General features: G+C 38.8%; 2 protein-coding genes across 4 annotated transcripts; both read right to left on the bottom strand.

Moving 5' to 3' along the window:
* Positions 1-1945: 1945 nt before the first annotated feature.
* Positions 1946-5064, bottom strand: LOC133895785 (uncharacterized). Of its 3 annotated transcripts, none has more exons than XM_062336296.1 (5): positions 4903-5064; positions 4736-4827; positions 3574-3677; positions 2675-2726; positions 1946-2594 (listed from the first exon to the last, which is right to left on the bottom strand). In XM_062336296.1, exons 1-5 carry the CDS (start codon positions 4996-4998, stop codon positions 2483-2485), a joined length of 456 nt encoding a protein of 151 aa, XP_062192280.1. In that variant the 5' UTR covers positions 4999-5064; the 3' UTR covers positions 1946-2482. The 3 variants fall into 3 exon arrangements, with proteins under 3 accessions (XP_062192280.1, XP_062192281.1, XP_062192282.1); XM_062336297.1 differs by having other exon boundaries at positions 1953-2594; positions 4736-4803; XM_062336298.1 differs by having other exon boundaries at positions 2484-2619.
* A 7928-nt stretch (positions 5065-12992) lies between these two features.
* On the bottom strand, positions 12993-14273 carry LOC133896154 (protein SOB FIVE-LIKE 4-like). The gene has a single exon (XM_062336675.1). The coding sequence runs from the start codon at positions 13728-13730 to the stop codon at positions 13239-13241; it is 492 nt and encodes a 163-aa protein (XP_062192659.1). The 5' UTR covers positions 13731-14273; the 3' UTR covers positions 12993-13238.
* Between the last annotated feature and the right edge of the window lie 554 nt (positions 14274-14827).

Genomic DNA, 14827 nt, shown 5'->3' with positions numbered 1-14827 from the left:
CTTCTTTTTCCGGTGATAGATTCACTATTTCGAGGACTTTTCTACCGTTACTTGCTCTGAGATTATCTCCAACTATATTCTCTTTATTTTATTCACTTTCCGATTCACTTTTCTGTTTCTATTCTCTTTATTTTTCTCTCATCTTTAACAGCTTCTCTTCAAGAGGAATCGCGAAGGAAAATAAAGGATAATTCCATCATAAAGGGAATAAACTTGAAAATTCTTTTGTAACAAGAATCGTAAAGAGAAATCGTTGAAAGGAACGAAAATTCTTTTACGATGAGAATTTAGACCATGAAGGGAAACGCTCGGCATAATCTAACATAGATAAGTTAATATGGATCAGATGTACGATTTGCGAGTTGCAAACCTGCAGTCAATGGAGCAGTACGAACATTGGCAAGACCAAAGGATGAGAGCGAAAGCTAAAACGGAATCGTAAAACGAAGGACGCCCTGTTTGGAACGCGGGAATCTCCAGGTTTTTACGGGAATTGAGAATTGTTTCCCGTAAAATTCCTGGTTACAGGGTCTTCAAACGTGAAGGCGTGTAGGAAAAAGAAGACATGTAATTCTGCGTAACTGATGCCACCTTACATGTAATGGACTATATGCTAAATTTCCTGATCAATGGACTGCATGCTTTCTTGCTGTCAAACTAATCTACTAGCTTCTGCTTTTCTAATTCAGTACAGAAGAAGCAGAGCCTGCTCATGCTGTATCAGTATCAGACAAGTTTCGGCATATGTATCAAACAATTTTGGTATATGAATGTAGCATCAAGATCTTGATCTGAATCACATATCCTATTCATTGAGATGCTTATCGGACAGGATTCCGGAGAACCTCGAGCAGTTCAGTAACATGTACTGCAAAACAAATCTAAGCTTTCCAGCATACAATTCTAAAGCCAAATGAATAAAAATGAACACTATGCCCCATTTGGATGCAAGAAACGGTTCTTACCCAAATCACTCAAATTTTGTGCCAAACGTGCTTGCCAGGATCGATCCGAGGGAGAAACGGGTGAAAACATTTCACAACTTTTGCCTGCGCGAGAGAATAGACCAAAACCGAGTTTCACAAGAGAATCACCCCCTCACATGCAATCTTCAAGAGTCTAGATCTATTGAACTAGCCAAACGATTGCATAATTTAATTCTAATTTACCAGAGAAACATTTTTAGAAACAAACCGAATCCAAAACGTTTCTGAGAGAATCTAAAACCCTACCAAACAAGACCTATGTTTACCGAGCAAGGATTCATAAATAAACGTGAATTCCCTCTCCTAAAAATGATATGAGCATTATGAATATTTCAGCCTCGAATGCCAAAAGTGGACAAGACTTGTTCGCTTGGGGGCATATGAATTCACATCGAGATTTCAGTTGCAACCAAACATGCGTAGCAACTCCTGAGATTTAACCGTCAAATGTAAACATGGCCAGAAACTCTTGGCAGAGTATGAAGATTACACTTAACCACAAATGAGGAAATATATCTTAACTGCACAATTGTGTGGCTCAGAATTGGAGCAGCACCAGTGCACTAACACTGAGAAAAATGCAGAACAACAAAGCAGAACAAAACATAGCCTGAGGACGCATTGCGAGTGTAAGTGCGGTATCAGCTCAAGCATGTCCAAGGGTACGTGTGAACACAGGGGAGAAAGGCGACCACCACCGTGAGATGCTCACATCACAGGGCCCAAGCAACAGTGATTAAAAGAGCAGGGGCCCTGGCTTACACCCAGCACGGTGGAACAAGCACCAATGCACCATGCAATGTCTCACGGTGGTGGCAATGGAGCTTTCCTTATAGCAGGAAGAAACAACTGGAAAGTACATGAGGCAAGAGCACTTAAACAAACTGCCCCTCTCAGGAGCCAACTTACCAGCAGCAGGTACAGTTGCATGAAGATAAGAATGTCAGCAGTTCAGGTGTGTTCATCCATCTGCTCATCATAATTCCAGGGGCACATGGAGACTGCAAGCTGTAGCTTGCCATGTATGATGCAGATGCATTGAAATAATTGGCATTGGAAGTGGTGGGATGTTGGTACTGCAAACAGAATATTAGGCGACAAGATGCTAGGGACCTACAATTTACAGCATTCAGGAGAAAAGGAATCGGAAAATATGCAAAGATTATGGATATGACACCCATAGCAGGTAAAAAGTTGAAACACCCACGTGGAGGAATAATATCAATACCAGTATACTTCCCATAGAGTTACAGGTAACAGGTCTCAGTATACTTCCTAACATGTCTACAAATGAAAATCAGCTGCTTTGGTTGAAAACATTCTAAAGTTAATTTGGGCATGTTGATAATTTACATGCTTCAGGTCACTTGCTTCAAGGAAAACAGATAGAAGTTAGGGATGTAAACTACCCGGTTCTTTTTTTATCCATCAGGTGGTCTTGGTGGATAAGCTTCACTAGCGAGGTGTTAAGATATGTCTGCAGCTAAATGATGTGCTTATTTCTTCGGCATGTCTTCACCAGCCAGAGATGGACAAATGCCCTTCTCAGCATAGCTTATTTCTTGGCAAAGTTTTACTGGGTCTGAAAATAACCTTGTAAACGGCCACCTGAGGATCAAAAGGCAAATGATTGCTGCAATGGAAGTCAGAGTAGTAATGTAAAAAAAAAAAAACAGAGAGAACTGCACCTGCTTAAGTGAATGGTCTCAGACTGGATAGCAATTTCTTCAAACACATCTCCTGTTCATAGGATGGTGAAAACAGCAAAGCCAAAATAAGAAATACACATACAGCTACATTGCCAGTACAGACATACCATTTGCAGTCAACTAATCAAACAGAAAATAAAAAAAAGTAAACTTGGCTATCACGCTTGTTCTCTTGTTTGTACAAAGTAAGGAAGGTATGAGAAATTCATATTTCTAATGAGACCACAATTTATATACAACATTAAGGCTTTGGATGATTGATCAGTTAACAATGTGCGATCCAGAGACTCATGTTATAGCAGATCAGCATTCTGCAGTTTTAGGAATGTTATGCTTGGCCACTAAGCACATAATGGATTTCAGTCTGCATATCATTAGTTTGTCAACTTGCATCTTTAGGCCATAATCTTGATTCAGATTAGGAGAATGATTATTTGACATATATATGTTGGAACATGCAATATCAACACCGTCAAATGTGCCTCGAGATTGATGAAAGGTTTTGAAATTCAAAGCAACCAACTCATATTATATTTGTTGTAAATTGAAATGTCCTCCCCTGATGTCTCTTTCTCCCCTGGATTCCTTGGCTTCTTTATATGATACAAACTAGCCTCAGAAACATACGATTCATAAATTTTAGCAGAACTTTCGCTTGTACTTACTGATATGGGGTGACGAGAAATATAAGTGATGAATTGAATTTCATTTTAATTCATTAAGTCGACTTCTTAATTCGAGAGTAACAAATTTTGAAAGATGGTCAACTTCATCTCAACAGAAAATGCCAGCTAACATAACCAGACAGAGATTATATTGTCTGAAGCAAAATAACCGTTCACCATAATTTACCAGGTCATTCAGTTGTTATAAATTACCTTTCTCGAAAGTCTCGCTAGAAAAATATTTGGCTTTCAAACGTGCTGCAAGCACAACCTGATATTTGTTGATTTTCTCTCCATGCTCCTGGGTGTTTACCTCTCTATGCAGGTAATAAAAAGAACGTTTAGGATTTCATGATTTTTCACAGTGACCAAGTAGCAGCTTAACTCGACACGTGGAATACACAAGTTCACAATTGAAGTCATTAGATAAAAAAAGAGGTTGTATAAAAAATCCAAAAGAATTATTGAGAAGAAGTATTTTCATTTAAAATCACTATGTAAAGGTCTGTTATTATGGAGAAAATGCAGCAATATAAATAGCAAAATAAGAATTAGGTTGAAAAATATGAATAGAGTTGTCTTCCATGGGCTACAAGTTTTTTTAGTAGTCCTGCGTGGACTAATATGACTGTTGATATAAACAGCATGGAGTCAGTAAAAAAGAGGCTTAACGTGTCTTACATCTATGCTATGCAATATCATCATATATCCAATACAATTCTTGGTCTCTACTAATGAAGACTTGAGTAGGGTGTATGAATTCCTGAGATGTATATATTTAATGAGATGTCAAAGCCGAATTGTCAAACCAGAAAGATGAAAGAAATACTATGGAAGCATTCTTGATTAACAGCCAACTATATTGTCGCCAGTTAAAAATTGCTAATACTCATTCGTCAACCTTCCTGTGGCCAGTTTATCCACAGTAGAAGAAATAGTTTTTATGCCAGTAGGGCCCTTATCTCACAAGAAAAATTTGGACACATTGGTCCTGCCGTCCTGAACCTCCGCAGTCTAGTTTCTCACACTCTGATCTACGAGGAAACTCGACTAAGAAACCTCAAGACCAAAATCATCTCACAACATTCATGCACGTTACGAACCATTCTGGTCAGTTCGCACTAAGCACCCACAATCGGGCAGAAGTGTGCGCACAAATAAGCGCATGTAGGTGGCCCTAGCAAACTAGCAATGTGGTCCTGGAGATTGCTTATCTCCAAAAGGTTCCAGGAAACCATTCTAGCAAAGACAACATATGACAAATTGACAATGCGCTTAATTCCTAAACCCAAAACCGGTTATTGATTCAGCACTCTTGGCGACAATTGCACAAACACAGAGCATGAGAGAGAAGAGGCAGGTGAGAGGGCATTACGAGCAGCGGTCCTCCGACGGAAGCCGAGCCCTGGTGGCCTCCTGCGCGGCGGCGGCGGACCCTTCCTCCTGCGCGGGGAGAGATCGGGAACCCTAGGTGGTTCGGTGAACTGAGCGCGAGATGAATGGAGACAGTGACTTGAAAGCGGAGAGGGATGGAGGTGGTACCTCGACGGGGTGACGCTCCCGCGCCGCGCTGGAAACCGCGGCCGGTGCTGCTCGCGGCGGAGCTCCGGCGACGGGAGACCACGGGGAGGACGACATTGGAAGAATGGTGCTGACCGATGACCGATGAAAGCGAGCAGTGTCAATCTTGCGTGGAAGTTCGTACCGTGGAATTCGATCCGGACAGTTCATTTTAATATTTGCAGCAAAAGCACTGCAAAACGAAAGCGTTCCGTACCGAGCGAGCAAAAATATAAAGGTAGACAATATACTCGATCTATTTTTCAAAATAGATAATATGTTATAATATATACAAATTTCATATTCGTAATTGACACCTTATTTATTAAAAATAGTGAACAGTATCATATTTGACACTTTAACAGCCGAATAATGTTCTGTTCATCATATTCGACACCTGAGAGTTGATATTCGGCATCTCATGTGCCGAAAATAGTGAACAGTGCATATGAGGTGCCGAATACAGCTAGCTCTCCGTCAACTCTAATTGCCATAAACAGTAGCCGCGTTGATTAAATTTTGTTTCCACTCTCTTTCAAAACGGTAGTATTCTGTTACTCTAAAATTTTTAATTTTTTTACGTATTTCATAATTTATAGGCAACTCATTTTAACTAGATTCACCAAATAATCCTTTGTATATTTTAAACTAAAATTATCAAAAAAGCTACTTTTATAATTTCTAACAATTATTAGTGCCTCGAATAAATTCCCAAAACTTTGAAAAAATTCACTAATATTCTTTTTATGTGATGGGCTAATTTCTAAAATTATTTCCGACCCTAGGCTATATGATAAAAAAGTGAGTTACTTTATAATACTCCATTTATATGCATTTTTATTATTTCATATGATATTCTTCTTTTAATTCAATTTGAATTTAAATAAAATTTAACTATCTCATTATTTTTATCCCGTTTACATGTTAACCTTTTAATAACATTTCTGAAAAATAGTGGGTGAGCTGGTGCATCTCTTGAACGGTGCAAGCAGTAGTTGCTTAAAGTATGATTATATGATACTTTAAACAGTAACATGGTTTTGCAAATACAATTTAACTACTATTTTTAGTATAATATATTTATAAAAAAATATAATTATATCAGATACGAAAGTAAATTTATGGCAAATCTATGCATAAGTTATTGTGTTTCCATCTGAATATTTATAAATATAACATATATAGTAAGTTTTCAATATTTGACTACGTACACATATGTCTAAAATGACACTAAAAGTAGTCAAAACAAATAACTCTTCCTCCTTACATAGTCTATAGAAATACCACGACTGTATTGATTAGCCGCTTAGGCAAACATCACGTAAATAGTGGGCATGATCATGAGCACCACCTCTACAGCAGTGTCCATGGAGACGCTCCAAGTTCATAACCTCTTTGCACGCCTCCTCCTCGTTCTTGTTACCATTCTGCTCTTCAAGTAACTACTGCTTGCACCGTTCAAAAGACGCACCAGCTCGCCCACCATTCTTTAAAAATGTAGTTAAAAGGTTAGCATATCAATAGGATAAAAATAATAAGTTAGTTGAATTTTGTTTGAATTCAAATTGAATTAAAAGAAAAATATCACATGACATGATAAAAATACATATAAATAGAGCATTACAAAGGAACTCATTTTTTTATCATATAACCTGGGGTTGAAAATAATTTTAGAAATTATTCCATCGCATAAGAAGAATATTAGTGGATTTTCCCGATTTTTTGGAAATTATTTGAGCACTAACAATTGTTAGAAGTTATAAAGTAGTTTTTTTTAGAATTTTAGTTTAAAATATACAAAGGGTTTTTTGGTGAATCCAATTAAAATGGGTTACACATGGATTATGGAACACGTACAAAAAGTTCTAAAAATTTAAAGTAACAGAAGACTATTGTTTTGAAGGAGAGTGAAAACAAAATTTAATTAAGTTACTATTCATAGCAACAGGAGTTGACATAGGATTCGCTGTATTCGGCACCTCAGCTGCCGAATATGGAATTGTTATCATATTCGGCAGTTGATATTCGGTATTTTAGGTGCCGAATATGAATACTAAATTTGTAAATACAGCAACATATTGTCTATTTTAATAAATACGGTCGAGTATGTTGTCTATTTTTGGATTTTAGCCTACCGAGTGTGTTCATTCGTATCTCACTATAAAATTGATTGACCTACAGAAGAGAGTGATTCTTGTATTGTTGATAAGAATGTTTATATATTTATATATATTGAATAGATATGATGAGATAATATGTTTATTAGGGAGACACATTATTTCAATAGATAATTTTTGGTAATTATTCATATACTTACATCTAAAATATGTCTATTCATAATACTCATCCTTAATCAATTATTTTAGTTATAAACTCTTTTAAAACCTTATAGAAAAATATGAGGAGAAAATAATATAATGATATGCTATTAAAACTCAATATGAAAATGCAAGGAGAAGCTAAAAGGAGAAAATGATATGACGTATATTGATTATTGTCTTATTGTAAGCTTATATGAGAAACCTATATAGAAAAATTATTGGTGAGCTTAGAGAATAATAATTATAATATATGGATCGTATTGAAACCTATGAAAACCTTTTGAGAAAATATGAGAAATAAGATTGATATTGTCTCATTAAAAACTTTATATGACAATTTGGAAAGGAAAAACTCATAAACAAAAAGAGGACAATATAATAAAAATAGACTATTATTTAGGGATCATCTCCTCGTGAACCTTGCAAATCTCGTAATCGTCATATACCAATTCCGTGAATACATTTTTTAAAATACAAAAGTTGGTAAGGACTTAGTGAATAAATATACGAGATTATCACATGATTTAGTTTGCAAGATTTATCTCACACCATGAGGATAGAATAATTTAGGAGCAATATGTTTTGTTATATTGTTCTTCATGTAACCTGTTTGTATTTGAGCAATACATGCAGAATTATCTTCATAGATAGTGATTAGTGATTCAATGAAATCAATATCACATTATAGTTGTATGTGGTTTATCATTCTGTGAAACCATACACATATATATGATATTTTAGAGTGATAGGAGAAGTAGCCTCTGAAATATGTTTTGGTGACTCCTATAAGAATGATATATTACTATGAAATTAGTCTTTGATCTGATATTATAGGGATTAATTGTATAGCCAATGTCTGAATATCCTACTATGGTCATATCTTGATTTTTCTGATAAGAAAACCTAGATATTTGGTGACATAAAGAGATCTTTGGATATCCTATTTGACTCTCATCTAATGATGTTGTTAGAGCTGCGCTATTTAAGCTAGTAAGTTATCTGCAAATGTAATATCAGACATGTTGTGATTTGCAAGATATATAAGTGCTTTGATGGTGCTAAGATATAGAAATTAATGTTTAATATCCAAATGGAGGAATCACATGACCATGAGATAGCTTAATCTGTTTTTCTTGTAGTAAGTAATCAAAAATTCTATCGCACATTGCTACATCAAAAGTACATTTAATTTCTTTCTGCCGATTTTTGGGAGGAATCGGCTTAAGAGCGGAGGAAATGAATGGTTTAGACTTAGAAGGCCAAGCTCACTCGGCTACACACATCGCCATCATCACTGTTTGAATTTTCATATTTGTACTGAAGCATATGAATATTAGGATGATCGACTCTAGGTTTCTCATATAATTTCTGAAAATTTCTAGATTCTTTAGCTCGGTATTCTTGTGTCGGAGCTCTTTGCAAAAATTGACTAACATCCTAAAATTCATAGCCTTCTACTAAGATGTGACAACAAACCTAAATAAGCTAATTTGGCTATATCTTTTTCAGAAAGTGTCAATTTGAAACATCGGTTATTTGTATCTCTAAATCTTCTAATAAATCAGTAGCTGGGTCATTATATCTTTGTTTAACCGATGTTAAATTTGAAAGCCTCAATTTAGTATCAACACTACAAAAATATTAATGGATTTTTTCTTCTAACTGAGACCACACTTGTACAGAATTAGGAACAAGAGATGTAAACTAAGTAAAACCAATCCCAGACAATGACAAAGAAAATAGTCTAATTTTTAGCACATCATTGAAACTAGTTTCACCTAATTGTGCAAGAAATTGGCCTACATGCTCCCTAATTATCCTATTATCCACCTGATTAAACTTTACAAAATCAGGAACTCTATAACCATAGGGGTATGAAATTATGTCATAATGCTCGGGATATGACTTTTGGTATGCACAAGCATTTCTTCTAACATCTAAGCCGAATTGTTCCCTTAATACAGTAGCTACTTGTTCCCGCATGATTCCGGTGTAATCGGATTAGCTACTGGCTCAAGTAGTGGTGTGGACACATTCGGCACATAAGAGGTGATAGGAGGTGGTGTGGTAAAAGTTTGTTCTGGTATCGGCCCATAAGGGATTCCCGATGATTGTAGAGGTATAGACGGAACACTATATTCTACGATTTGTATGGTGTATGCACATTGGGATAACTTTCGGCTCTATAAGCTTGAGCCGAAGAAGAAGCATGATGTCTAGCATATGGTGTTTGATATGGATTTTGTGTTACATCAATTTTAATAGTATAAGAAGGAACATAATTAGGTGCAACACTACCCATATAATTCCGGCCATCATGAGGAATTGAAGCACTAGTTAATGTATTAACCATAGTAGGTAAAATTGGAGTGCTAACATTACTAGTAAAAGGTTTTTTTTCTTCAGATTTTATTCTTCCTGAATTTGCAGAACTAAAGGCCGAATCTTTTCAACTAATGTATCATCAACTATCTTTTGAACACTATTAGCCATAGTTTCATTAACAGATTGATCAATCATCCAACAACTAATCATCAAGCAACTTCTTCATGCGATGGAGAGGGTTGAACACTTACATTGGTGGGTACCTTAGGGGTTTGGTTGACAGGCGGTGGAGAATCTTCTTTCTTGAACACACCTTGCTCGAGTCTTCACATAGCATGAGAGCAACTGTTGCCGACGTTGTTCCAAGTTGACTTTGATTGCCAAACATGCTTCTTTCGACGACTCATCATAGGACACCATTATGATGTTGTCTTTGTCAATTTCCAAAGTAGACATGCCTAGGTTTTAGAATTTAATCAAGAGATAGCCGAAAAACTTTATTCCCTAGCGGAGTCGCCAAAAAGTGTGTTGATGTGAAAAGGTGTCACACCAAACACTAAGTACCTCATGTGCACAATCCGATGAGCAGCGCCCAAGATATTCCAGTCGCGACGCTACGTTATCGGACCTTCATCGTCACCCACGCTCAAGAGGGACCATGTCAGAGCGTGGATGGCCGACGACTTGTCCTTGATCATCGAGATCAAGAACAGATAACAATGTAGATTAGAAGAGAGAACATGACTATAAAAGTTAGGCAAAATAGATAAAAACGAAAGATAGATTGTGTTTTGATCGATTGGTTCCTCTTTTCAATCGGCCATGTCCCTCTCATATTTAAAGGGCTAAGAGGTCAGGACTCCTAATTCAAACCGAATAAGACTTACAGATATAATTTAACTATGTCTTTTGATATCCAAACTTCTTATAACTAACATATCTTTTCTAATCGATCACGTAAACTCTCATATATCTATTCAAATATATTTTTTATTACAGCTCGACCTTCTTGGATTCGACTACATGCTTAACTTATCTATGTACTTGAATCCGATCAGCTTTTCCTATGATCCTCTCACTAATTGTAACCACTGATCATAGTCACTGGTCGTGGTCATATAGTATTGTTCACTGATCAGAGTTACTGTTCATCTAGTCAAGTACTATTTATTATAGTCGGAGTACTATTTATAGTGGTCGGAGCACTATTTATCGGTAGATATACTTATCACTGGTAACATATTAAATCAATCATTACCTCAATGATCACTATAAATACCAAATTTTATTATCAACAGTTCCGTGATCGAGTTTCCCTTTACTTTCCGTTCAAATAACATGCAGCCAGACTTAGTACTATTGGCGGTATGATCCGACAGTAGACCAAAGGATTATATTTTTATATAAGCATTGCAGTTTTGCCGTAGGTTCCACAAGATATATATAGCTTTGATTCCAGTTTCGTCCGAAATCTGAACAATGCTAATTTTGTTTTACCTAGCCTCTACTGTTTCAGTCAAATTCTTACAGTGTGACTAGCTACAATTCCATTTTTATCCTGTCCCTGAAGCCAAGCACTTGCTGAAATGCTTCTTGTTGCTTCTCTTCCAGGGATCACACCTTGCAAGCTCTTGTTGAAATGTGTCTCGTTGCTTCTCCTCCAGGGATCACACCTTGCTGTTCAGCGTACAGATTTCAGAGGCGTATCTTTGCCTGCATTATTCCCAGCGAGGATGATTATCTGAACGATGCCAAAGTTGCTTTCTGACGCTTGCTGCTGTGGATTGAAAAGAATCATACATCAACAGCAGGTGATAGCTGGACTCCCTTGTGCACTTTATTGTTGCGCAGGCCAGCATTATACGTTTCTATTATCAATCGTAACCGCAAATCATTGGCGCGAGGCTTAATTGCGGCATGTTGTTGCCACCACATATTATAATAGACGCAGTCGTACGCTGTTTAATTCCTGTATAAAGTATAGCAGCTCATTGCTACATGATACAAGCAGATTGGTGCAAAAAGTGATGCATTAGCTGTACTCATGCTACTCTTTCCATATATTCTTCTAGAACATGAGGCATTTTTTCGTTTGGTGTAGCAAGAAAAAAAAGTGGGACGGGGCTGTTTTAGGGACATAAACCAGCTTACATTATTGTTGGTTTGTTTATGGCTATTAATTAGCTTGGCCTGTATTAGGACTGAATAAAAAGTTTACGGCTCACCAACTAGCTCGAGCTTTGTGGAGGTTTAGTTCAGCTCGGCTTATTATCCAAACGAGTCGAGCCTGAGCTATACTGCTGGCTCGTTTTGTGAATCGAGCTAAGCTGAGCTAGCTCATGAGCCAAACCGAGTTATGGAACTTTCGTATGTCTTGTCTAGTAGTTCAACACTCCAGCATCAGTCTGTTTATTTGTAGATAGTGTGAGTATATTTTTGCTCTATTAATTTGGAGTCCTATTTATTCATAGCTAGGTCTTGTGATGGATGTAGTGCGGAGCTATATAGGTATATAGTCGGGTGTACTGATGAAGATTGCAAAATCGCAATAAGTCTGAGGCTACCTGGTATGAGTCTGAGCTGTGTTTTATGATTCATGTATGAATATATCTAAATAAATTTAGTAGTTGTTGTCGTGTGTTTCCTGTTTGCGTGTGAGCTGTTTTCAAGCTTCTAGGCTGTATTGATGCCTAATGGTCTGACAGGCTCGCGAACCAGTCTGAGCCAGCTCAAGCTAGCAACCGAGCTGAGTCGTTATTTTAGTTTGATTCACAAACCTAACCGAGCCTACATTTCACCGAGCTTCTACGAATCATTATTTCCACCCTGTCCAGAGCATGTGCAGCAAATTGCTGCCTTAATGCTGCATGAGTTGTATGGTTATATATTTACCACGTGATGGGCATCCATGCCCAGCAAATTAGCTCAAGCCAAGGTCACCTGCTCTCAGCATATGCTTAGCTCAGTGCTCAGGAATGTGAGTTGGCAAGCGAAAGGCTTGCAAGGCTACTAGGCTAGTGGTAGCAGACAAGCAGCAACGTTCGCCTGTGATACATGCATGTTCCTATTTCTTTATGTTTGGGTTGAACACTTGAACTTAGGTTGTGTTGGTTGGTGAATATTCTTTTCTGAGATGTTATGGTGATCTTGGTAGAAAGATAAGATAGCATGTGTGCATGTGCCCTCTTTTTTTTCCGGAATAATATTGTAGTAACAGAATATGCACACACATTCCTGACATTCTAGATACTGGGGAAGTAGAAGGCAATTGAAGTGGCTCAACTTATTTCTGTTTACTATTATGTCCATGCTTCGATGCATCCTCAAATGCATCTGGCAGTATGTAGGTTCTGAGTCAGAGCAGTGTTCAACTGTTCATTAATGTCTAGGAACACAGGAGAAAATTGCAAGTTCTGCAAGCAACATTAAAAGCAGGGCACCGAAGAACAATAACCAAAGGTTACAATAGATTTACATGGTAACGGTTCAGTGCTAACCTACTACTTGGGTGGTCAACGAGGGGAGAACACTATGGAAGGCAAAAATAAGGACCAAAAACAGCCTTCCCTTTGATCTCCATGCATGCTCGTAGCAAGGATTTGAGCTCAACAAAGCAATGGCGGAAAGATGCATGAGACATCATAGTACAGTGATTCTAATACATTTAGTCGTTTACCAGAAGAAGAAGCTTCTCCTTGAAGAGCTGCCTCTCTTGCTGTGACCTCTCCTTGAGGAGTTGCCTTCTCCTTTCTCAACCTTGCCGGCTTTCTTGCGGGAGCTCGTCGAGAACTTGGTACGTACATCACCTTCTTCCTTCTCTTCCTCCTCCTTGCCGCCGCCATCGCCGTTCTTTACATGGCCTTCATCTTCTTCCTTGCTGTCTTCCTGCAGGGAAGGCGCCTTCACTTTGGCTGGTCCAGTTGAAGCATCAGAGGCCAGGGAATCATCATCAGCATAATCTTCATAAGCCTTCTTGCCACTTCTACTCCTGTCACTGATGCAGCCATAGCCATCATCCACACTGCTTCCTTCACTGCCACTTCCTTTGCCACTGCCGCCACCTACATCGCCATGCATGGGGGAGGCGAGGTACATTGTCCACCCAGACTCGCTGCTGTTGCAGCCCTCACCATCATCCCCAGTGATATGGGAGGAGGATTCCATGGCAGGAGACTAGGAGAGGGAGAAACAAGAAAAATAAAAAGAAGGCTAGAGCTAGCCAAGGGAATAACAATGCAAAGAAAAAGAAGCTAGACAGGGAGGAGCTTTGAGCCTGAGCTTGAGAGAGAATGAATACTATCTGGGAGCTGGGAGTAGGAACACTGGCCGGCTAGCTCCCCTTTATTTATGCTTTCATCAATGCAAGGCTGAAGAGGCCATTGTTCTTGCCCTTGCCTGTGCTTCTTGGACACCCACAACCTGAGAACATTGAAGCCTCTGACACCCGGCCATCTTCTTCACAGGAGAAGGGAGGGAATGCGGGGGGGGGGGGGGTAGGACCACGAGAAACGCCAAGGTTTTTTCTGGGCGCGCGTGTGTATGTGTGCGCGGCCCTGTGCCTGTGTTGGGAGGTGCGTCAGGACTCAGGAAGGGAGGAGGAGAGAGTGCCTGCAAGAGGGCGGCAGCGTCCTTAAATGGGAGAGACAGCCTATCCTTCCAACTGTCTCTCATAACTTTCCCAACCATTTTGTTCTCTGTCTTGTCACCAAGCCCAGAGGAGGAAGAGGAAGGACTGTTTCCGACGCGTTTTGGCAGGCCTTTCCCTTGTGTGGCCCATGTGGCCTTGGCTCATGGTTGTGACACAGGTTCACAAGACTGATCTATGGCTTGTGCTTGTGAGAACGAGGCAGAGGCAGAAGGAACTCGAACTGCAAGGATGGATGAAGAGAGTATTTGGGAGTGTTCAGTTTGGTTGAGGCTAGTAGAAAGTTGTTGGTATGCAGCAACCATTAGCAGGTTTCAGAAATGGCCATGGATGCAATGATGCTTAAAGCCTAGCTGAGTTGTGTCATGACTCATGTGCTGCATTATTCGATGCCAATGGCCTTTTGTTTATGTGGTAGTAGTATCTTCCTTGGTGGCAGGATGGATCTTCAGGACTTCATTTCCAACGACGGGAGTTTTGCAACAAGGCATGCAAGCGCTGAAGAAAGCTTTCGATCATGTGCTTAACCTGAACTGCTCGACTGTCATTCGAACATGCAGCATTGGTACGCTGCATCCTTTCCCGGAAGAGCAAGAACGACGGCAAGCATGCTCGA

Source organism: Phragmites australis, chromosome 16 (assembly GCF_958298935.1).
Source record: "Phragmites australis chromosome 16, lpPhrAust1.1, whole genome shotgun sequence".
NCBI lineage: Eukaryota > Viridiplantae > Streptophyta > Magnoliopsida > Poales > Poaceae > Phragmites > Phragmites australis.
Note: the sequence above shows the minus strand (reverse complement) of the source record. Positions and strands in the feature narration are given on the sequence as shown.